The sequence below is a fragment of the Coregonus lavaretus genome (assembly GCF_964263955.1).
Source record: "Coregonus lavaretus genome assembly, chromosome: 15".
Taxonomy (NCBI): Eukaryota; Metazoa; Chordata; class Actinopteri; order Salmoniformes; family Salmonidae; genus Coregonus; species Coregonus lavaretus.
This window is the reverse complement of record NC_140002.1, coordinates 24,279,736-24,304,899: the sequence shown is the minus strand read 5'-3', so window position 1 is coordinate 24,304,899 and position 25,164 is coordinate 24,279,736. Positions and strand designations below refer to the sequence as shown.

The following is a 25,164-nucleotide window of genomic DNA, read 5'->3' as shown; positions in this document are numbered from 1 at the left end:
TGTCGCTCTACGCTGACCTTTTTTACAAGGAGCACGTGTGCGCCTACGTTAAAATGTAGGCGCACAGACATTTAGGAGTACAATGAAAAAGGAGGTAAAGCTAGAATACTTAATTTTTTACTGCACTGGTGCTCCCAAATTAAAATTCCAGGTCTCACAGGAATGTAGGTGCATATGCGAGTAAAATGGTTGCACTATAGAGCTTTTTATCCATATTTTATCCTCATTGTGCCTAGCCTGGCATACGTTCCTTCTTCCTAGACCAAGATTTGGCTATAGCTGTTAATCTGACAGAGCCAGACATGCGACCACTTCTCGCATATGCTCCTAAATATTTTGCTGTGCGACCTGGAATTTTTATTTAGGCGCAGATGTCTAGTAAGGCTCTACGTTCATTAGTATGTGATCCTCTGGATGATTAAGGTTTTTCTATTTATTCTTCCTTAGTGAGGGATGACATGGCCTAGGCCCCCAGCAGTGCGTGAACAGTTACTTCAATCATTGTTCATTCAAGACTAAAATCCTACTTCTGATGAATCAATACATGTCAATTTATTTGAAGGCTGGTGTTCGTATAGTAAATCAGAGATTAGTGAAAAGGTTTATTTATTGATATACATACATATTTTCCATTCTTACTAAGTGCATTTTACATTTAACAAAAACAAGTCATAGAAAAATAACATGCATCTATAACCATTAAGATAGGAATCGCTGGGAGGCCTTGCGGAGAGAGGGAGTTCCATACTTGCGGAACAAGGCCACTGCTTCATTCTTTAGGTGATCAGGAACAAGAGCAGAACTCTTACTCAAATAGAGAAGAACTAAGCAGCACTCCAGAACATCTGGGTATGGATATTCCTGAAATGGGAGAGCAAAAATATTCAAAAACAATAGCAGCAGGAAAATGTTCAGTAAAAAAGTATGAGGGTGTCTTACTTTGACATGGTCTGGGATGTCAGCCAACTCTTTGTGGTGCTCAGAAACCATGGCAATCAAGGAGGGTAAGGATTCAGTGTCAGGTCTGAAAAACAAAGATTACAAAAGCTCAATATCTGACAGACAATCATAACTTTCACTTACACCAACTATTTGTCTGAATACACTATTACAGTTTCAGACTGTCAAGTAACAAATCATTGCAGTTGTCTTTCTATCCTAAACAGCTAACTCTAAAAATGTCCAAAGGCACAATTAGAAATATAAAAAAATAGGCCGTACCCTTGCCCTGCATCACTGGACTCTTGGCTGTCTGTGGGAGTGGAGCCCTGGGCCAAGGTGGGCCTTTCAGTCTGTCCCTCCCCAGGGCTGGCTTTAGTCTCCTGGGTTCGGCTGTGCTGGTGCACCATGGAGGCCAGTCTCTGCTTGATCTCTGCTATAGTCCTCTGGGTGGCCTGGCAGGTCGCGTGGGGCTCAGACAGCAGCACCTGGCAAGCGTTCACACACACTCCTTTCGTCACATCTCCATTCTGAGTGCTCAGACACCATCCCATCCCATCTCCATTTGGAGTGTCAGTAACACGGCCGTCTAATCCATTGTTGTGGTTCTTGCTGGCTGAGTGCAGTCCATTAGTCATGTCTCTCTGAGCTCCTGCTGTGTTAGTGCTGTGGCTCCACCACATGTGGTAGAGGTCCTGGTAACACACAAATGCCTCCAGGCTCCGAGCTGCAGTCAAGGCCTTCTCATCAGAGGGGTCCACCATCTTTTTGAGTTCTGAGATGGAGTCGATACCTAGCAGAGAAAGAGTAGGGTTCAAAAGGACGCATTTCCTTCATACATTTGGAAGATGAGAACCATACAGTTAGTGTCCACACTTACATTGAAATGAATTGAGTACTGTATGCAGATTGCCCTGTTGTCACCTGTCTGTGCACATTAATGAAAAGTGTGTCTGCAGTTAAAGGGTTGGGCCTTTCTTCCTGGAATGGACTAGTTCACACAGATTAAAAGGGTTGAGGTAGCAATACACTTGAGCGTAACGTGAGTATCTTTTATCAAACGTGAGGCCTCATGAATGTTATTGATAATCAACTAGGCCCGTGCAGCTCAGTTGGTAGAGCATGGTGTTTGCAACGCCAGGGTTGTGGGTTCGATTCCCATGGGGGGAAAAATGTATGCACTCACTAATTAAGTCGCTCTGGATAAGAGCGTCTGCTAAATGACTAAAATGTAAATCATTGTTTTGCTGTTTTACCATTCTTGTTATCAACACAATTTTGCTGAGGTAGGCTTGTACTTTCCAGTAAATGCCATTACAGTAAATCCTAGCTTTGTATTCAGTTTTATCTCTCAGACATGGCAGATAAGAGCATATGGATAAGACAGATCAAATCAGAGCTGGCATGGGTATAAATCGAAGTATTGCCAAGACTTGAACACAAACAGAACCTCCTGAAGTTAGACTCAGACATTTCTCTGAGACCTCACCACATCCATTGCAGACATGATGTCCTGTGATCTCCTGTTGATGATCCCCCTCTACTGATGGTTCAATATATAACATGTAGACTTACAACTAATTTAACTTGCACAAGCAGTGCCAGCAGTACAGGAGGGCAGGCATGCAGGGGCCAGAACTGACTTTAATAGTCTGGAGAGGCTTTGAAACAGAACCCGTTGCCAGAAGCTGTAAAGAATTAAGGGACCGATATGACCAACATGAAGATGGGCTGTACTACCTGACCACAGCAAGTGGGGTCGTGTACCAGACCTTCTGTGATATGACCACCGTAGGCAGCTAGACACTGGTGGCGAGCGTGCACGAGAACAACATTTACGGGAAGTGCACGGTAGGCAACCACTGGTCCAGCCAGCAGGGCAGCAACCCCAACCGGCCAGACAGAGAGGGGAACTGGGCCAACAGGTCCACTTTTGGAACACCAAAGGGTGCAACCGCCGACGCCTTCCAAGAGCCCTGGGTATTATGACAACATGGCGGAGGACATGTCAGTGTGGCACGTCCCCAACAACTCCTCTGGAACACACTGGAACCTGGCCTCCATCCTGCGCTACCACACAGAGACGCTTCCTCACCCTTCAAAGGGGAAACCTCTACCAACTCTTCAAGCGTTACCTGGTGAGATACAATGTGGGGTCTTGAAACAACAGAGGACCAGCCATTCTTATCATCTACAACCACGGAGACACACAAACCACCAGAGACTTTTATGGACCCAAGCCAAGAAATGAGTTTAAGCCTGGCTTCAACACATTCAGAGAGATCAATAACGAATGGGCATCTGCTCTGGGGTTAAACCAACTGGCTGCAACTCTGAACACTACTGTATTGGCGGTGGACACTTCCCTGGGGCAGCTCCTATACTGGTATGTCCACGGACACTGCACAGGCTGGAGTGCATCTAAGAAGAACTGAAGCTGCCATGCCACTCTTCTACTGTTAAAATCCATCCAAATGCCTTTATTAAAAACATGTTATCAATGCATTATATTACAGTAAAAAAATGTTTTTAACTTACTTACTAACCAGTCTGTGCCACCAACTGTATATTAAGATTATTTTTTATATACATACAACAGCCAAAAAAAAACACCTGTTTTAAGATATGTATTGGACACACTGCTCTATGGTAGCATTTCTAAATCAAATGTATCTAATTTTATTGGTCACATACACATATTTAGCAGATGTTATTGAGGGTGTAACGAAATTAAAGGTACTGTACAAATACAATTACTGTATATGTGCAAGAATAATACATTGTATACATTTTGATTTATCTTCACATACATACATCTCAGTGTGTAATCCCTGCCATGGATAATAAAGATGGCTAAACTAAGATGTTGCGTCACCTTGAGGAAACAGCAGCCTGCAGGTCTCTGACATCAGCGAGAAGTGACCCGCCTCATTCCCTCTGGCCACGCCCTGCAACAGCTCCTCTAGGGCCACCCCCCAGTCACCTAGCAACCAGCTCACTGCGCCCAGGGTCAGGTCAAGGGACAGAAGGATCAGAAGCTGGAGGGGGACAAGAGCATTGCAGTGGGTTCAGATTAAAACACAGACAGAGGCACCACTGTCTACAACAGAGTAGATCTTCCACTAAATGTCTACAAACTTACATTTGCAGACTAAGATCATGTGTCAATATCTCTCCATCCCATCAACAGAATAATTTTACCCCAGCCCAGCCTCTGTCCACTGATGACCTACCTGTTTCATAGGAACGTTAGGTGTCGTCTGAGGATTCTCTATGGCCTTCAGTTGTTGGTGAAGAGCTTTGAGTTTCTCTGGGTTGCTGGGGGAGACAGCAAACCCCCTCTCCCACACAGCCCTCAGGGTAGCCAGGAAGCCATCTTGGCTCTTACAGGGAGTAGACCAGGGATGGATGGAGGAACAGGTCCAAGTCACTACGTCTGTCCCTGTTAGACTCACAGTGAGCAACTCAATAGTGCAGTAATGTAACCGGTGGGCCTATAGCAGAGGAGAGGGGGACAGTAGAGATAAAGCATGAAAATCAACACCCATATCTTATCTGACCAACATCTATAGCTAATCAATGGGACTAGATATAGTATCTTCATCTATGAGCATCAGCTAGTTCAGGGCAACTTACCAATAGGCTCTCATGTGTGCTGAGTTGCTGCTGTGCTCCCAGCCAATCCTGAGAGGACGCCAGGTCTTTGGCACATCTCAGGGAGAGTGAATAGGACAGGTCGCTTTCACCAACGATCCTCGCCAGACTGGAGGCTGTCTTCAGTGAGATAGGGTCGTTTTTCTTGGCGATGACTTTGGCTGCGTCGAAGCTGGAGTCCACGGCGAGATAACTGGGTGATAAATACACAGCGAGTTCCATTAGCATCAAGTCAGCTATTCCGAGGAACCAGCTTTTACTCTCCCTGCATTGCACAGTGCACTTTTACACCAAGATGCAGTTTTATTAATGAAAATAGGTACATGTTAGAGTCTGTTATTTACCATTTAGCAGCAGTAGACAAGTGGCCGTCTTTCTCCAGCACGGCTGCCCAGGTGGTGTAGAGCTCCTTGAGCACAGGGTCGTCTGGCTGCAGCCTAGCCTTGGCCAGGGCTATGGCCTCCCTGAGAGAGCACACAAACATTTCACTCACAGCTCAGAGATTACAATGATCACTCCCATTGATAGGTCAGTCACAGGTAACACAACCTAAAATCCTACCACTTAGTAGAAGTTAATTACTCTAATGGATCTTCCTACAACACTAACTTTGTTATTCTTTATTTCATCATTTATGTGTAAAATAAACAGATGAACGTGTGTGTCTGCTGAATAACCTGTAGAGCTGGTGGGACTTGAGGAGGTCGATGGCCTCGTAAACCTTGTTGATTGAGAGAAGATGGGAGGCAGCCTTGAGGAACTGCTCCTGAAGACACAGCTGCTTCACATAGACCTCCACTGTCCTCAGCCACACCTGGTAACCAGCTGAGAGGGTTTCACAAGTACTATTACACGCATGCATGCACGCACGCATGCACGCATACATGCATGCATGCACGCATACATGCACGCATACATGCATGCATACATGCATACATGCATACATGCACGCATACATGCATGCATACATGCATACATGCATGCATACATGCATACATGCATACAGCACTTCACCACAGAGAAACAGATTACTGTATCAAGGAGCAAGAGAACAAAAACGTATACTATCAGACTAACTAAATTGACAAGTTGGTTGCTGAATCGGAATAACTTAATATTCTAAATATGCATTATAAAATGGAATAAATATGATTTAAATGAGTGCTCTTTACCCATAGGTGCAACAGAAAGCAGGTGATCACTCAGCTCTCCTTTCTCAGTGGCCACTTGCAGAGCTCCAGTGATGTCACCTTTCCACAGTCTCAGGTACACTGCAGACTCATAGTGACCTGCCTCCACATGGCCCTCCTCTACAGGATCAAAGAGACACCACAACATAAGGAGAATGGAAGTGACTTGTTAGTCACCTTTTACCCTAACACACATACACATACAGTACCCGTCAAAAGTTTGGACACACCTACTCATTCAAGGGTTTTTCTTTATTTTACTATTTTCTACATTGTAGAATAATAGTGAAGACATCAAAACTATGAAATAACATACGGAATCATGTAGTAACCAAAAAAAAAAAGTGTTAAACAAATCAAAATATATTTTATATTTGAGATTCTTCAAAGTAGCCACCCATTGCCTTGATGACAGCTTTGCACACTCTTTACATTCTCTCAACCATGAGGTAGTCACCTGGAATGCATTTCAATTAACAGGTGTGCCTTGTTAAAAGTTAATTTTTGGAATGTCTTTCCTTCTTAATGCGTTTGAGCCAATCAATCAGTTGTGACAAGGTAGGGGTGGTATACAGAAGATCGCCCTATTTGGTAAAAGACCAAGTCCATATTATGGCAAGGACAGCTCAAATAAGCAAAGAGAAATGGCAGTCCATCATTACTTTAAGACATGGAGGTCAGTCAATACGGAACATTTCAAGAACTTTGAAAGCTTCTTCAAGTGCAGTCGCAAAAACCATCAAGCGCTATGATGAAACTGCCTCTTATGAGGACCGCCACAGGAAAGGAAGACCCAGAGTTACCTCTGCCACAGAGGATAAATTCATTTGAGTGGTCTGAAGAGTTCAAATTTGAGATTTTTGGTTCTAACCGCCGTGTCTTTGTGAGACAAAGAGTAGGTGAACAGATGATCTCTGCATGTGTGGTTCCCACCTTGAAGCATGGAGGTGGTGGTGTGATGGTGCTTTGCTGGTGACACTGTCTGTGATTTATTTTGAATTCAAGGCACACTTAACCAGCATGGCTACCACAGCATTCTGCATCGATACGTCTCATGACAATACGCCATCCCATCTGGTTTGCGCTTAGTGGGACTATCATTTGTTTTTCCACAGGACAATGACCCAACACACCTCCAGGCTGTGTAAGGGCTATTTGACCAAGAAGGAGAGTGATGGAGTGCTGCATCAGATGACCTGGCATCAACAATCACCCGACCTCAACCCAATTGAGATGGTTTGGGATGAGTTGGACCGCAGAGTGAAGGAAAAGCAGCCAACAAGTGCTCAGAATATGTGGGAACTCCTTCAAGACTGTTGGGAAAGCATTCCAGGTGAAGCTGGTTGAGAGAATGCCAAGAGTGTGCAAAGCTGTCAAGGCAAAGGGTGGCTACTTTGAAGAATCTATAATATATATTTTGATTTGTTTAACACTTTATTGGTTACTACATGATTCCATGTGTTATTTCAAAGTTTTGATATCTTCACTATTATTCTACAGTGTAGAAAATAGTAAAAATAAAGAAAAACCCGTGAATGAGTAAGTGTTCTAAAACTTTTGAACAGTAGTGTGTGTGTGTGTGTGTGTGTGTGTGTGTATATATATATATATATATATATATATATATATATATATATATATATATATATGCGCGCACACACACACATATATATAAATAACATACATAGTGCACTCGGAAAGTATTCAGACATTTTGTTAAGTTAAAGCCTTATTCTAAAATTGATTAAATTAAATGTTTTCCATCATCAATCTACACACAATCCCCATAATGACAACGCAAAAACAGGATTTTAGCAAATGTATAAAAATAAAAAATAAAGCAGAAATACCTTATTTACATAAGTATTCAGACCCTTTACTCAGTACTTTGTTGAAGCACCTTTGACAGCGATTACAGCCTCTCGAGTCTTCTTGGGTATTACGCTACAAGCTTGGCACACTTGTATTTGGGGAGTTTCTCCCATTCTTCTCAAGCTCTGTCATCTTGGATGGGGAGCGTCACTGCAAAGCTATTTTCAGGTCTCTCCAGAGATGTTCGATCAGGTTCAAGTCCGGCTGGGCCACTCAAGGACATTCAGAGACTTGTGCCGAAGCCACTCCTGCGTTGTCTTGGCTGTGTGCTTAGGGTCATTGTCTTGTTGGAATGTGAACCTTCGCCCCAGTCTGAGGACCTGAGTGCTCTGAAGCAGGTTTTCATCAAGGATCTCTCTGTACTTTTCTCCCTTCATCTTTCCCTCAATCCTGACTAGTCTCCCTGCCGCTGAAAAACATCCCCACAGCATGATGCTGCCACCCCCATGCTTCACCGTAGGGATGGTGCCAGGTTTCCTCCAGACATGACGCTTGGTATTCAGGCCAAAGAGTTCAATTTTGGTTTCATCAGACCAGAGAATCTTGTTTCTCATGGTCTGAGAGTCCTTTAGCGGGCTGTCATGTGCCCTTTACTGAGGAGTGGCTTCCGTTTGGCCACTCTTCCATAAAGGCCTGATTGGTGGAGTGCTGCAGAGATGGTTGTCCTTCTGGAAGGTTCTCCCATCTCCACAGAGGGCCTCTGGAGCTCTGTCAGAGTGACCATCGGGTTCTTGGTCACCTCCCTGACCAAGGCCCTTCTCCCCCCATTTGCTCAGTTTGGCCAGGCAGCCAGCTCTAGGAAGAGTCATGGTGGTTCCAAACTTCTTCCATTTAAGAATGATGGGAGGCCACTGTGTTCTTGGGGACCTTCAATGCTGCAGATTTTTTTTGGTACCCTTCCTCAGATCTGTGCCTCGACACAATCCTGTCTCGGAGCTCTACGGACAATTATTTCGACCTCATAGCTTGGTTTTTGCTCTGACCTGCACTGTCAACTGCGGGACCTTATATAGACAGGTGTGTACCTATCCAAATCATGTCCATTCAATTGAATTTACCACATGACTCCAATCAAGTAGAAACAGCAAGGATGATCAATGGAAACAGGATGCACCTGAGCTCAATTTCGAGTCTCATAGCAAAGGTTCTGAATACAGTGGCCACCATCATTTCTGTTTTTTTATTTGTAATACATTTACTAACATTTCAAAAAACCTGTTTTCGCTTTGACATTATGGGGTAGTGTGTGTAGATTGATGAGGAAAACATTTAATTTAATCAATTTTAGAATACGGCTGTAACGTAACAAAATGTGGAAAAAGGGAAGGGGTCTTAATACTTTCCGAATGCACTCTATATACAACAGCATGTGGACACCCCTTCAAAATTAGTGGAATTGGCTATTTCAGCCACACCCGTTGCTGACAGGTGTATAAAATCGAGCACACTGCCATGCAATCGCCATAGACAAACATTGGCAGTAGAATGGCCTTATTGAAGAGCTGTGACTTTCAACGTGGCACCGTCATAGGATGCCACCTTTCCAACAAGTCAGTTCGTCAAATGTTTGCCCTGCTAGAGCTGCCCCGGCCTACTGTAAGTGCTGTTATTGTGAAGTGGAAACGTCTAGGAGCAACAACAGCTCAGCCCCGAAGTGGTAGGCCACACAAGCTCAAAGAACGGGACCGCTGAGTGCTAAAGCGCGTAAAAATCATCTGTCCTCGGTTGCAACACTCACTACTGAGTTCCAAACTGCCTCTGGAAGCAACGTCAGCACAAGAACTGTTCGTCGGGAGCTTCATGAAATGGGTTTCCATGGCCGAGCAGCCGCACACAAGCCTAAGATCACCATGCACAATGCCAAGCGTCGGCTGGAGTGGTGTAAAGCTCACCGCCATTGGACCCAGGAGCAGTGGAAAACTGTTCTCTGGAGTGATGAATCACACTTCACTAATCTGGGTTTAGCGGATGCCAGGAGAATGCTACCTGCCCCAAAGTTTGGTGGAGGAGGAATAATGATCTGGGGCTGTTTTTCATGGTTCGGGCTAGGCCCCTTAGCTCCAGTGAAGGTAAATCTTAACGCTACAGCATGCAATTACATTCTAGACGATTCTGTGCTTCCAACTTGGTGGCAACAGTTTGGGGAAGGCCCTTTCCTGTTTCAGCATGACAATGCCCTGTGCACAAAGCGAGGTCCATACAGAAATGGTTTGTTGAGATCGGTGTGGAAGAACTTGAATGGCCTGCACAGAGCCCTGACCTCAACCCCATCGAACACCTTTGGGATGAATTGGAACGCTGACTGCGAGCCAGGCCTAATCGCCCAACATCAGTGCCCAACCTCACTAATGCTCGTGGCTGAATGGAAGCAAGTCCCGCAGCAATGTTCCAACATATAGTGGAAAGCCTTCCCAGAAGAGTGGAGGCTGTTATAGCAGCAAAGGGGGGGTCATGTAGTATATATATTATTATAACAAGTGTTAAAGTGTTAAAAAGTGTGTAATCATTATGAACGTGTAATAACAATCATATAATACAACATAAGATAGCGTCCTCACCCTCCTCCTGGAACATCCTATAGAGGGCGTCTCTGTCTGCGAACAGCCCCAGTTGGATGTGATCTCCCAGGCCTGGGACACAGTTGGCAGGAGGTGCTGAGGACAGACAGGGGGACAAAGACAGGGTCAGAGTCAAACACTGCTCTATGAAGGACAGAAAATTATGACCTGCCTTATCTTTCTGGACCATGTCTCATGAATCTTATGATGCAGACTTAACTAAAGACAAATCCTTGTGCTTTTTTAAAAATATGCTGGCACCTACACATGAAAATGTAGCCAGGAAACAATAGTTGAGTACTTGTTGATTGTATAGGTCAGGGATCCCCAACTGGCGGCCTGCGGGCCGAATTTGGCCCACGGGTGGTTTTATTTGGCCCCCAAAGATTTGAGCAAGAAAACATGACACCAGGAAATCAGCTCCAAGTGATTTTAATTTAAGAAATCTGTTCCCATATATTCCCACGCATAATAGAGACGTGATTGTATACAAATGTAAGAATGATTATGTTTTAGTCAAACATATCTGTTTGGGCTTCTTGCGGTCAATTTGCAGTCTACAAATTATTTGTAATTACATTCCGGCCCCCTGACCATCCACTCAGGAAAAAAAAATCTGCCCGCAGCTGAATCTAGTTGATGATCCCTGGTATAGGTCCTCAAAAGGTGTAGCTACACGTCTAATCTTGTGGTATAATCCAGATAAGGATGGATTGATAGTCTCACCCTCAGAGTGCCTGACTGTGGCCAGGTTGAGACAGTCCTGCTGGAGGTCTTCTCTGGGTCGGTGGTCCATGGACGTACTGAGGGGCAGCATGGAGCGAGGCTTCCTCTTCTTCAGAGACACCTCTGGAGGAAAGACCGACCGCAAGAGGGGTTGGAGTGGATGGAGACGGATACTTACACTAGTCATTTAATATAGGGCCCTACGTTTTTCCTGGTTAGGTCACGTGGTCAGGAAAAACTCTGTGCCCTATGAACAATGTTCTTACAGTGTATTTTGATAGGATTCCATAACATACAGTACCTGTTCTCTCCACTTTTTTCATTTCTTTCTTTACAGTGAGTAAGGATTTCCCTCCATTTTGCACTTTATCCATCACTGGTCTGTCCATCTGATTACTGGATGAAGACACTAAAATAAAAGAAAGAGTAGTATGTGTGAGCTGTATGACATGATCATTATTTACTTATTGCGTATGGCAGATGCAATTGAAGGAGATGACTGGATTGAGAAAGACAATGTAATAGTAGATTGGACATGGCTACAGTGCTACCTGTCACTGAGGAGATGCTAGTGGTCTCGCTCCCCCCCTCCTCCTCATTGTCAGACGGTCTTTCTCCTGGTGCCGGGGACGCCCCTCCTTTATTCCCCTCTCCATTTAGAGACAAGCTCTCCTCAGCCTTTGCTCCTCCTTTCCCTGTTGTCTTCTTCTTCTTCTTGGCCTTTAACTTGGCCTTTTGGTCAAGTGTCTTTTTCGCTAAGAAGAGAAAGGCATTTTTACATTTGTATTATCATTAGAACATTATACAATTCATTGCACTCTAAATGTTATGGATCTTTACAATCAAATATATTAAAATGCTCAAATGTTAACCATTTACACAACCAGAAACTTTTTAAAAAGCAACTTTGTGAATAAAACTAGGAGAAAAAAATAAATGTTGTTACCTTTGGGGGGCTTGGTGAACTCCTGCTTGGACACAGCCCACTCCTGCACAGTGAAGTCATCTGCTCCTGTCCAGACCAGGTCCGGGTCCACAGGAGACCACTGGACACACAGCAGCCGGCCCCTGTGGCCCCTGTAGTTACACAGCCCCTCCTCCTTCTGCACGTCCCACACCTGGGGACCACAGATTATATAGCAAATGAAAGCTATCAAATATAGAACGATTCTATATGTATTGTGACTCGATACTGCGATTTTAATTGCGATTTCATGTTCCAAACATATTGCTCACGATATGTCTGCTGCAGAGAGACAAGAGAGAGCATGATAATAAAATAAAAAAAATCAGTCATGGAAATAAAAGTGCTGAAAACATGTTGGCTCACTATTTAAAAAGTGGATGGACAACAAGCTATAGGATGAACTATACCAGAGTTTTGGCACAGGTACAGCCAACTAGTGCTAGCTAACGCTACCTAGCAACAACAAAAAATGAAACTAATCGATACTTGGGAGTCCATGTATAGATATATCGGCCAAAATAATATCGCAATATGTAACTGTATCGATCCCCCCCCCCCCCCCATCACTATATAGAACCACATGGAAGAAAACAGTAGGCACTAGTAAAAGGTGTAAAGGCTGGGTCTGTGTAGCTGTCGTTAGATAAATAACACATTGAGACGGACCTGTGCTGTACCATCGTAACAGACGGTGACCAGTCTCCCGTCGTGGTGGGGGCTCCAGGCCAGGCCGGTGATCTTGGCTGTGTGACCCGTCAGGCTCCGATATGCCTCTGTCATCACAACGGGACTCTCTGGAGGAGTCTCTGAACACATACAAAGAAAAACAATGACCAATAGAAATTTAAATACTGTGAAATTAACCAGAAATTGCTAACCCATGCATAGCTAAACATCTTCCAACAACATTAGTTACCATAGCTACCATTCCCAATAGAGCCCTCTGCTGGCCCACTGCTGCCTCTACACCCCATATTACCCTCACTGCATCATACCTTGAGATCAAATCAAATCAAATCAAATTTTATTGGTCACATGCGCCGAATACAACAGGTGCAGACATTACAGTGAAATGCTTACTTACAGCCCTTAACCAACAGTGCATTTATTTTAAACAAAAAAGTAAGAATAAAACAACAAAAAAGTGTTGAGAAAAAAAGAGCAGAAGTAAAATAAAGTGACAGTAGGGAGGCTATATATACAGTAAAATAAAGTGACAGTAGGGAGGCTATATATACAGGGGGGTACCGTTGCATAGTCAATGTGCGGGGGCACCGGCTAGTTGAGGTAGTTGAGGTAATATGTACATGTGGGTAGAGTTAAAGTGACTATGCATAAATACTTAACAGAGTAGCAGCAGCGTAAAAAGGATGGGGTGGGGGGGCAGTGCAAATAGTCCGGGTAGCCATGATTAGCTGTTCAGGAGTCTTATGGCTTGGGGGTAGAAGCTGTTGAGAAGTCTTTTGGACCTAGATTTGGCACTCCGGTACCGCTTGCCGTGCGGTAGCAGAGAGAACAGTCTATGACTAGGGTGGCTGGAGTCTTTGACAATTTTGAGGGCCTTCCTCTGACACCGCCTGGTATAGAGGTCCTGGATGGCAGGGAGCTTTGCCCCAGTGATGTACTGGGCCGTACGCACTACCCTCTGTAGTGCCTTGCGGTCAGAGGCCAAGCAGTTGCCATACCAGGCGGTGATGCAACCAGTCAGGATGCTCTCGATGGTGCAGCTGTAGAATTTTTTGAGGATCTGAGGACCCATGCCAAATCTTTTTAGTCTCCTGAGGGGGAATAGGCTTTGTCGTGCCCTCTTCACGACTGTCTTGGTGTGTTTGGACCATGATAGTTCGTTGGTGATGTGGACACCAAGGAACTTGAAGCTCTCAACCTGTTCCACTACAGCCCCGTCGATGAGAATGGGGGCGTGCTCAGTCCTCTTTTTTTTCCTGTAGTCCACAATCATCTCCTTTGTCTTGGTCACGTTGAGGGAGAGGTTGTTGTCCTGGCACCACACGGCCAGATCTCTGACCTCCTCCCTATAGGCTGTCTCATCGTTGTCGGTGATCAGGCCTACCACTGTTGTGTCGTCGGCAAACTTAATGATGGTGTTGGAGTCGTGCCTGGCCATGCAGTCATGGGTGAACAGAGAGTACAGGAGGGGACTGAGCACGCACCCCTGAGGGGCCCCCGTGTTGAGGATCAGTGTGGCAGATGTGTTGTTACCTACCCTTACCACCTGGGGGCGGCCCGTCAGGAAGTCCAGGATCCAGTTGCAGAGGGAGGTGTTTAGTCCCAGGATCCTTAGCTTAGTGATGAGCTTAGAGGGCACTATGGTGTTGAATGCTGAGCTGTAGTCAATGAATAGCATTCTCACGTAGGTGTTCCTCTTGTCCAGGTGGGAAAGGGCAGTGTGGAGTGCGATAGAGATTGCATCATCTGTGGATCTGTTGGGGCGGTATGCAAATTGGAGTGGGTCTAGGGTTTCTGGGATTATGCTGTTGATGTGAGCCATGACCAGTCTTTCAAAGCACTTCATGGCTACAGACGTCAGTGCTACGGGTCGGTAGTCATTTAGGCAGGTTATCTTAGAGTTCTTGGGCACGGGGACTATGGTGGTCTGCTTGAAACATGTTGGTATTACAGACTCAGTCAGGGACATGTTGAAAATGTCAGTGAAGACACTTGCCAGTTGGTCAGCACATGCTCGGAGTACACGTCCTGGTAATCCGTCTGGCCCTGCGGCCTTGTGAATGTTGACCTGCTTAAAAGTCTTACTCACATCGGCTACGGAGAGCGTGATCACATAGTCGTCCGGAACAGCTGGTGCTCTCGTGCATGCTTCAGTGTTGCTTGCCTCGAAGCGAGCATAGAAGTGGTTTAGCTCGTCTGGTAGGCTTGTGTCACTGGGCAGCTCGCGGCTGTGCTTCCCTTTGTAGTCTGTAATAGTTTTCAAGCCCTGCCACATCCGACGAGCGTCAGAGCCAGTGTAGTATGATTCAATCTTAGACCTGTATTGACTCTTTGCCTGTTTGATGGTTCGTCTGAGGTCATAGCGGGATTTCTTATAAGCGTCCGGGTTAGAGTCCCGTTCCTTGAAAGCGGCAGCTCTACCCTTTAGCTCAGTGCGGATGTTTCCTGTAATCCATGGCTTCTGGTTGGGGTATGTACGTACGGTCACTGTGGGGACGACATCATCGATGCACTTATTGATGAAGCCAGTGACTGATGTGGTGTACTCCTCAATGCTGTCTGAAGAATCCCGGAACATGTTCCAGTCTGTGCTAGCAAAACAGTCCTGTAGCTTAGCATCTGCATCATCTGACCACTTTTTTTATTAGCCGAATCACTGGTGCTTCCTGCTTCAGTTTTTGCTTATAAGCAGGAATCAGGAGGATAGAGTTATGGTCAGATTTGCCAAATGGAGGGCGAGGGAGAGCTTTGTATGCGTCTTTGTGTGTGGAGTAAAGGTGGTCTAGAGTTTTTTCCCCTCTGGTTGCACATTTAACATGCTGGTAGAAATGAGGTAGAACGGATTTAAGTTTCCCTGCATTAAAGTCCCCGGCTACTAGGAGCGCTGCATCTGGATGAGCGTTTTCCTGTTGATTAATGGCCTTGTACAACTCATTCAGTGCAATCTTAATGCCAGCATTGGTTTGTGGTGGTAAATAGACAGCTATGAAAAATATAGATGAAAACTCTCTTGGTAAATAGTGTGGTCTACAGCTTATCATAAGATACTCTACCTCAGGCGAGCAAAACCTCGAGACTTCCTTAGTATTTGATTTTGTGCACCAGCTGTTGTTTACAAATATACACAGACCGCCACCCTTTGTCTTACCAGAGTCTGCAGTTCTGTCCTGTCGATGTAGCGTATAGCCCGCTAGCTGAATGTTGTCATTGTTGTCGTTCAGCCACGACTCCGTGAAACATAAGATATTACAGTTTTTAATGTCCCGTTGGTAGGATAACCGTAATCTTAAATCGTCAATTTTATTCTCAAAAGATTGAACATTGGCTAATAGGATTGATGGGAGAGGCAGTTTACTCGTTCGCCGTCGGATCCTTACAAGGCACCCGGATCTGCGTCCACGATATCTCCGTCTCTTCCTCACGCGAATGACGGGGATCTGGGCCTTGTCGGGAGTCTGTAGAATATCCTTCGCGAACGCCTCGTTGAAGAAAAAGTCTTCGTCCAACGCGAGGTGAGTAATCGCTGTCCTGATATCCAGAAGCTCTCTTTGGTTATAAGAGACGATGGCAGAAACATTATGTACAAAATAAATTACAAATAACGCGGAAAAACACACATAGTAGTACAATTGGTTAGAGGGCTGTAAAACGGCAGCCATCTTCTTCCGGCGCTGTTCTGTTCACTTGTCTCTGTTCTGTTCACAGATATGCACACTTGTCTTTCACACAGATCAGACAACATATCAGTAGAATATTTAAGTTAACACTCAGATCTCAAAATAAGATTCAGCCCTAGAATATACCCCTGGGGAACTCTCCTCACCTATGACAGTGCGGAGGTCGTGGACGTAGACCAAGGCGTTGCTGGACCCAGAGGCCAGGAGGTACTGCAGCTCGGGCAGGGAACTGTGGTCATGGTGCCAGCGCAGCACGTTGATGATCTTATGGTGCTGCTGGATGGTACACAGCAGCTTGAGAGTCGGAGCCTGGTACACCTCTATGGACCTGAAAGAGAGACAAAGCCAGGAAATGTAGTTAGCCCCATTTAATTTCAAGCACTTTGAGACCTAGCGTAAATGGATACATAAATAAAATCTACCACATTACAGTAAAACCATCAGTACAGCTATAGTCTTTCATTTTAGACAGGCACTCAATCATTTTAGATGACAGTTGGTTCCAGGCAATTCTCCAGGCCTATATACACAGTTTAAGGGAATGAGAGGACTCACCCGTCCTCATTGCCGATGGCCACAACTTTACCATCTGGTTTCCAGCTGAGATCTGTGTGGGGTGACAGCTTGTGCTGCAGAAAATAGAACATGACCTTCAAAACCTATTCAAATTACCAACATTATATTCAATTGCACATCGCCACATACAGTGATTGGGTAAAATACTTAAGGAATTATGTCCTGCTGAAAAGGAAATGCATAAATGTAGATATCCTTTCCAACTCACCTTGATGCTGTTGGTGTCCTTGATGACCCTGTCAATGTCTGTGGCCTCTCCCGCCAGTTTCCAGGGGTCATGCTGTAGGATGAGGCCCTCTCCAGCACAGCTATACAGGCTGTAGGACAGACGGTCTCCTGCTCCACCTGGATGACACACTGACTGTTACACACTGTTTCAGCACCCCCTTGTCTCACTTATTCACACACACACACAATCATACTCATCCAGAGTATATTATGGTATATTATCTGATGATCTGATGGTTGCAGAGTCTGATAATACTAATCCGTTAATGATAACCCTCAAGAGGTCACATCTCAATCTCAATGTCCACATGACATTCTGAGCCACCAGCAGGAGGAGCCTGCTGAGGAGCCAGCAGGAGGAGCCAGTTGAAAGTGTCTAAACAAATTAACAGGTCTTTGTTGGTTTAGAAACCATCAGCAGATCCTTCACACAGGAGCAATTATGTTTACTGCTTCAAAAGACTGAATGACTGATATGGTAATCAAAATGTAATCTGCCGGCAGCTGGTAAAATTAACTTTCACCATCTTGATTTCCCAATGAATGGCTCAGGGAGAGAGGTAATCGTTTTCGCAACTCATTCAATTATGGAGTATATTACAAAAGCGTCAAGAGCTGCATGCTTTCTGCTGACTCATGGCTTTGGCACAACGCCCATCACAGAAGTTGCTGGGTCAGAGGGTTCTCAGCATACAGTACACACACTTTGATAGACTTATTAAGAGCTTACCAAATGACAGAGGGGGGACTGGGGGTCCCCAGGCTAATGTGTACACAGTCTTCCTGTGATAAGTGCTGGATACCTGAGGCGGCCTGGGAACAACACAATAAAGACCATTCATTAATGTCATAACAGATATGAAATGTCCTTATTTTGGTGAGAAGTGATGATAATCACTAACAGTATGGATTTGATTAAACCGCCAACATACAGTATCTCAGATACTAGAGTTAAGAGAAAGTTGTAGACGAAGTGTTTCTCTTACTTGTTAGAGAAAGCATCGTAAATGCCAACTTTGCCGTCATCGGTTCCAAAAGCTAAGGATCCTTCTTTGGTTGGATGCCAGGACAACTGCAATGAACAAGGAATTGGGAATTGTCACACACACATGCGCTAGCCATCTTCACTTTTACCATAAACCAGTAGACAATAACTGATATCAATATGCCCTAAGAGTCTCTTACCGCTGTGACTTTGGACTTGATGCCCTGCCAGAAGGTCTTGGTGTCGTACTTGTTCTGGATAGAGAGGGTGCTCCACACGCGGATCATGCCGTCTCCCACCCCCAGGGCCATGCAGCCCATACCCACAGGAGAGAAGGTAAGGGTGTACACAAACCCCCCCAGGGTGGGAAGGGTCCAGCAGCAGTCCAACGACGACAGGTCCCAGCATTTTATCTGGAATAATGATAAGAGAAGCAAATTGAGTGAGAAATTCTTACCAACATGGATTCTGTAATCACTCTCGGCACATATGCACACTAAGTACTGCTGACAGACTGCATGTTTGACCACTTATAGGGCCCAATTTTGACTTCTCAAAAACTCACACCATACTCAAAGTGTCACTGTTGTCAAAAGAGACATTCAGTAAATTGCTTTAAAGCTGCATTGAGTGTGTTTAACCCCATCTCACCTCTCTGTCCATTGAGGTGCTGAGCAGGAGCTCTCTGTTGTCCTGAACACACACTGAGCTCATGTTGAACACGATCCTGCTGTGGTTCTGGCCCTCTGACGATGTTCCCAACAGGCTCCACTTCTGCTTGCCTCCCTTGGTGAGGTCCCACAAGATCAGCTCACCCCTTCACACACAGGGGGATGTTAGTACAGTCTGGGCAAAATGAATGATCAAAAGACTAAGTATTAGCAAGTTGCAGACTAAATCATATTTATCACAATTAACTTTACCATCCTCAATTATGTTTTTATAGTTCATACCCAAAGCAGCTTGACACGACTTGCGTTGGCTTCCCCTTGGGCCAGTGCACAGTGAGCCAGAGTCTCTCCTTGACTGCAGGATCCACCCCTGTCCCTCTTCTCTTCAGGAATGGTAGCTTCATGGTCATCACACCTGAGAGAGGGAGACAATCATGTTTAACTCCAAGAGATGGGACCCTCTTAAAGAGCATACTGCACCAACTCTCAATAGTAGTATAATATGCATAAATGCTATGGAGGATGCAGGTTGATAACTCAGTTAGGTTGTCGTCTCACCTTTGCCTTTCAGCGTGCTCCAGATTCTTATGGTCTGGTCCTTGCTCCCAGATGCAAGATAACATCCCTTTTCTTTGCCTTCTGTCATCACATTGGTTGTTTCTGAAAATATAATTGTAATAAGTAACAAATTAACAAAGTGCTTCACATCATAACATAACAATAAATACAACAGTACTAACAAAGAAACAAAGAAAGGAGAATGAAAAAGGATAGCTAATTAAAATCATACATTAAAAGCATCTTTATAAAAGTGTATCTTCAGAAGGGATTTAAAAAGACTCCGCAAGCCTGATCTCCTCTGGAAGACCATTCCAAAGTCTAGGGGCCCTAAAGGCAAATGCTCATTTCGTTTTCAACCTAGACTTTGGAATGGTCAACAGTGCCCTGCCAGAGGATCTCAGGCTGCTTCCTGGCTCCTAGGAGATAGAAGATCCGAGATATAGAATGAGGCTAAACCAAGCCTAGCCTTAAACGTGTGTAATACAATTTTAAGCGACTGGTAGCCAGCTAAGAGAAGCTAAAATAGGTGTGATATGGTAATAGATACATTTCATAGTGCCTGTTAAAAGCTGAGTTGCAGCATTTTGAACTTACTGTAGATGGAGTGATTTCTGACTGAGTTACAGTAATATAGGCATGAGGAAATAAAAGCATGTATAACTTTCTCCAGATCAGTGACTGAAATAAAATACTTGACTTTAGCTATATTTCTTAGATGAGCAGGACTGGACAACCTTCTTCACATGCAGCTTGAGGTTTAGGTCAGGGTAAAAAAAGGACACCAAGGTTTCTGGCCATAGGCTTTACATTGGTGGACAAAGGGGTAAAATGTATTCTGTTAACCACATCAGCTTTTAACAGGCACTAGGAAATGTATCTATTACCATATCACACCTATTTTAGCTTCTCTTAGCTGGCTACCAGTCGCTTAAAATTGTATTACACACGTTTAAGGCTAGGCTTGGTTTAGCCTCATCCTATATATCGGATCTTATATCTCCTAGGAGCCAGGAAGCAGCCTGAGATCCTCTGGCAGGGCACTGTTGACCATTCCAAAGCATCGCAGTGCTAGCTGTGCCACTAGAGATCCTGGTTCGAATCCAGGCTCTGTCGTAGCCGGCCGCGACCGGGAGACCCATGGGGCGGCGCACAATTGGCCCAGCGTCGTCCAGGGTAGGGGAGGGAATGGCCGGCAGGGATGTAGCTCAGTTGGTAGAGCATGGTGTTTGCAACGCCAGGGTTGTGGGTTCGATTCCCACGGGGGCCAGTATAAAAAATTATGTATGCACTCACTAACTAAGTCGCTCTGGATAAGAGCGTCTGCTAAAATGACTCAAATGTTTAAAAAAATGTAAAAAAATCTGATGACTAAAAATAGATAGTCTTCTCATCATGCCACTTGTCACTGACTGAATACATTTAGGAACGCTCGGCACAGCATCTTTCATAACCCACCAGCTGTGTTGTCGTCTGCCCTGCTGTAAAGCACCTCCTCATTGGGCAGTGGAGCCCAGGCCAGGGCGTGGATCTCGTCGTCATGGCCACGGAGACGATGCACCACCTCACCTTTCTTACTGATGTCAATCAGGACAATCATGCCATCTTTGTACCTGAGAGAGATTAAGATACATAACCATATGGAATGTTTTCCTGGGAAGTCATTTGTCCCTGGTATTTGCCTTTCGTGATGCATATAGATGGATGCTGTGAAATGTACTAGGGCTGACCCCAATAATTCGACGGGTCGATTGTTTGGGCGATAGGATGTTGGTCGACCGAGATTTTTTTTGGTCGAGCAGTAGCAAATATATATATTTTTTAATGGCACACGAGACACCTGTCTTATTCGCGCCCATCTCAGTGACCTAATCCATTGCGGAGGCTGAGGGGATGCCACAGTCCCAAGAAGAAGGGGTGTGGCTGCACAATGTACGTCGCTCTCCAGAATGTGCTCTCCCGCCATTTTGTGCACATTCATTGTTTCATAACTTCATTGTGTGAATTGTTCGTGTTTGATTGTTAGTGTCTATCAATTCCCCATTACATATGTGATATATGTAATGGTAGTACATTTACCGTTAATTCCTATAACTTCTAATCTACAATGTTTGTTTGGTTACGGTAATGTCTGTCAATGCATCCAATATATTATTACTCCAGTCTTTTACTGTTCTCATTGTCAGAGTGGACACGTTGTTTGCAGAGTGCACAACCTATGCTACACTTGTGAGAAACAAGTTTTGTTCATTTCATTCCATTTATGAGTTTTGTCAATTTAGTCATTGTCTTTTGTTTGGAGCGCTCCTGTCAATGTTGAGTAAGGACGCGCACCTGATTGCGCATAGAAGTAGCCCTATAGGCTACCTGGACTGCCCGCAAATGTAGGAATATAAAATGTGTCCATTTGGGGATCTGATAGTGGTGGTGCATTAAGCCAGACATACTAATGAGCTGTCGAGCTTCTCAAAGTAATATTTTCTTCACCTCAAACAGCAAGCAAACAAAGTCTGTTTTTACATCCATTGAGAATGACAATAACTCCTCAATGTATTTGAAAAATCGTTCTAGCTCTCTCCCCCTTTCGATAATCACTCAGCATGAAAGGGAAAAAAATATCATGCTCTGACCCAGTGGAATCTTCATAAAATAGGCCTACCTGATTACTTCTTATCCCTTGCGCAAATAGCCTACAGCTGTGTCTGTCCCGAGCTCACTGGCACGGGAAACTGACGGCCCAGAATAGTTTATACAATGTTGCAAGGAGCTTCAGGCCGGACCCAAGTTAATAGTTTATACAATATTTCAAGTTTGTTGCAGACAGGCCATGCATAGCCAATGTGACTTATAGGATATTTTCTACCTCCAGGCTGCAATGTTTTTATTTGTTGGCTTTATAGGCTATTTTTACATAGTTGGCAATAGCAATAGAAGTTACTTTTTAGGTTTGTATAATTTTCATTTGGATAGAATTTTGATTAACCACATGACAATGATTTTGAGATACGAAGACGTTATTATAAATGAAATGAAACATGTGCATATGAAAACCATAACTAGCATGCAGTAGAAATTGTAAGATAAATTGTCATTCCACATGAGAAAGTTTGCAGAACTCTTGTGTAGCCTATTACTGGCAACTTCAGGCAGAATTTGTGAAAGCCAGTAGGAACGGGAGGAGGATGGTTGGGACAGGTTAAGTTGTTTTTTTCTTCTGTTTAACTTGATCTCTGGCTCAGTCTTGAGTAATTTGCGTCTTATTTCATCAAACAGTGAGCTTAAAGCATCAGACAAGCTCAATGCATATATAGTTGATTTTATTAAAAAATCTGTGTTTTAAATTTCGACCAATCGATTGGTCGAAAGAACAGACGACTTTCAGTCGACCAAGATTTTTGTTGTTGTGGTGGACAGCCCTAAAATGTACACTTCTCAGTCTAAGAAATTATTGTGCATGCATGCACCACTAGAGGTTAAATATCCTACCCCACAGCAACGTAGTGCCAGTTGTGAGGGGAGCAGGACAGGCAGAAGATATTCCTTGGTTCTGGGAAGAAGCTTTGAGATTCACCAGTGTTGTACCAGTAGCAGACCACAATGCCCTTCTCATCCCCTGACACCACAAGGTTCTTCTCTCCGGGGGACCAGTGGAGGGCTGTGATGGTGTTCTGTGGGCCAATGACATAATAGACTTAGATACAATACTTTGAAAAACTATATTTAGAAAAGTAATCTTATACCTGGGAGAGACAGACAAGATGCAATCAACACAATTCTAAAAGGACTCTTAGTGGAACTAACCTGGTGAGTTTTATGCTCCTTTACAAGGACCATCTCATTTGTGTCCCAGAATTTAACAGTCCCATCATCAGAGGTACTGGCACAATTATGGCTTTGGCCGGCATGCTGGCAGAATGAGAAGCCAGACACTCTCTCTCTGTGACCAACCAGTTCACCTGAAAGCAAGACAAATTAGAACAGAAATTAGCCATGTTGATATGGTACATATCCACTTACTGACTTTTAGAACACAAATTGGCTGATATAAGAAGAATAGGATACTTACCAACAACTGTAGAGGATGATGCTCTAACGTCAACCAAATATATGGTGTTTTTAGCTCCAAACGCCAATATACCTTTGTCATTCGTGTCACTGCATCGCGAACAGTACCAGTTCGGAGAGGCTGGAAGAAGTCTTTCGTGCATTGTGAAATAATTAGTCGACATTCAGAATCTTAATTAATATACAATAAATCAAAATCTATTCACATCACTGAGGTATAAAGAACAATTCACAAGCACATGTCTTATTCAAGTGCAGCATTCATGCTGCATCATAAACAGAACGAAAGCCGTATGATTTACCAAATTGTCGTAAAAAGTACGGAATCTGAAAAGGGTTAAACTATATCAGTTTGCTGGCAAAACCTTTTTTTTCTTCGAATTTGATAGATTAATTTTGTTCTTATGATTATTTAATCCACTATGTTTTATCAGTTCATATTTGTATATAAATATTATGCATTTTAACCATTGACTGTATATGAAGATTTTAACAATGATAAAACGAGACCACACCAAAGACAGCCCAGTAAGAAAATAGGCTAAAACCAGAGTTTCTCAACCCAGAGGCGCAACATCCTGAGACTTTAGGGAACGCTTGAGAAACAGACCAAACAGACCAGGCCACGGGTTGGGGTTTGAGAAGTCAATAAGAGAAGTGAAAAAGTATTCCTTAGTTGTAATTTTCTCAAAATCTAAAGGTACAACCTAGATTCGAGCCAATATCTTAAGTAGGTGAATATGTTATTACTCCAACCTTGGGAAAGTGACAAACTAACACGTTTTCATTTTTGTAAAAAACTACTTTATATAGAAGGAGTGCCTTTAATTTGACAGCCAGCACATGCGCAGTTTAGTGCGAGACGGCCATTAGACCCGATTACGTATTTCTAAGCATGAGTTTACCTAGCCAACGTCGCCATGACATCACCTACATGTTTTCTGTTGGCTGCCTTTCCTTCACTCTGCCATCCGACTCATCCCAAACCATCTCAATTGGGTTGAGGTCGGGGGATGGTGGAGGCCAGGTCATCTGATGCAGCACTCCATCACTCTCCTTCTTGGTCAAATAGCCCTTACACAGCCTGGAGGTGTGTTGGGTCATATTGTCCTGTTGAAAAACAAATGATAGTCCCACTAAGCCCAAACCAGATGGGATGGCATATCGCTGCAGAATGCTGTGGTAGCTATGCTGGTTAAGTGTGCCTTGAATTCTAAAAATAATCACAGACAGTGTCACCAGCAAAGCACCCCCACACCATAACACCTCCTCCTCCATGCTTTACTTGAACTCTGTAAAGCATTTATTTGGGTTGCAATTTTCTGATGATGGTAACTCTAATTAACTTATCCTCTGCAGCAGAGGTAACTCTGGGTCTTCCACTCCTATGGCGGTCCTCATGAGAGCCCGTTTCATCATAGCGCTTGATGGTTTTTTGTGACTGCACTTGAAGAAACTTTCAAAGTTCTTGAAATGTTCCGTATTGACTGACCTCCATGTCTTAAAGTAATGATGGACTGTCGTTTCTCTTTGCTTATTTGAGCTGTTCTTGACATAATATGGACTTGGTCTTTTACCAAATAGGGCTATCTTCTGTATACCCCCCCTACATTTACATTACATTTACATTACATTTACGTCATTTAGCAGACGCTCTTATCCAGAGCGACTTACAGTTAGTGCATACATTATTATTTTTATTTTCATACCCCATGGGAATCGAACCCACAACCCTGGCGTTGCAAACGCCATGCTCTACCAACTGAGCTACCTCCCTGCCGGCCTTTCCCTCCCCTACCCTGGACGACGCT

The 25,164-nt window shown here is 44.2% G+C and overlaps 1 protein-coding gene and 1 pseudogene across 2 annotated transcripts; one reads left to right on the top strand and one right to left on the bottom strand.

Moving 5' to 3' along the window:
- Positions 1-589: 589 nt before the first annotated feature.
- Positions 590-23,648, bottom strand: LOC311142991 (gem-associated protein 5-like). Its single transcript, XM_084178777.1, has 28 exons — positions 23,355-23,648; positions 23,090-23,244; positions 22,775-22,956; positions 20,747-20,901; positions 19,289-19,390; positions 19,013-19,145; positions 18,711-18,876; positions 18,260-18,472; positions 18,061-18,146; positions 17,805-17,887; positions 17,055-17,191; positions 16,826-16,899; positions 16,417-16,598; positions 12,573-12,712; positions 11,886-12,057; positions 11,491-11,694; positions 11,241-11,348; positions 10,940-11,062; positions 10,214-10,309; positions 5,766-5,903; positions 5,271-5,418; positions 4,938-5,057; positions 4,576-4,786; positions 4,173-4,433; positions 3,815-3,977; positions 1,222-1,732; positions 940-1,024; positions 590-861 (listed from the first exon to the last, which is right to left on the bottom strand). The coding sequence occupies exons 1-28, from the start codon at positions 23,515-23,517 to the stop codon at positions 700-702; spliced, it is 4,473 nt and encodes a 1,490-aa protein (XP_084034903.1). The 5' UTR covers positions 23,518-23,648; the 3' UTR covers positions 590-699.
- Positions 2,521-3,424, top strand: LOC311142993 (intelectin-like; annotated as a pseudogene). The gene has a single exon. The product of its transcript is annotated as an intelectin-like (transcript).
- Positions 23,649-25,164: the final 1,516 nt, after the last annotated feature.

Coding starts and splice junctions, on each gene's coding strand:
- LOC311142991 (XM_084178777.1), bottom strand. CDS start 23,517: ATGTCGACTAATTATTTCACAATGCACGAAAGACTTCTTCCAGCCTCT. Junction 18,473..18,710: donor GCACCTCAATGGACAGAGAG/GTGAGATGGGGT, acceptor TCATTATTCCAG/ATAAAATGCTGGGACCTGTC. Junction 5,058..5,270: donor AAGTCCCACCAGCTCTACAG/GTTATTCAGCAG, acceptor GTGCTCTCTCAG/GGAGGCCATAGCCCTGGCCA.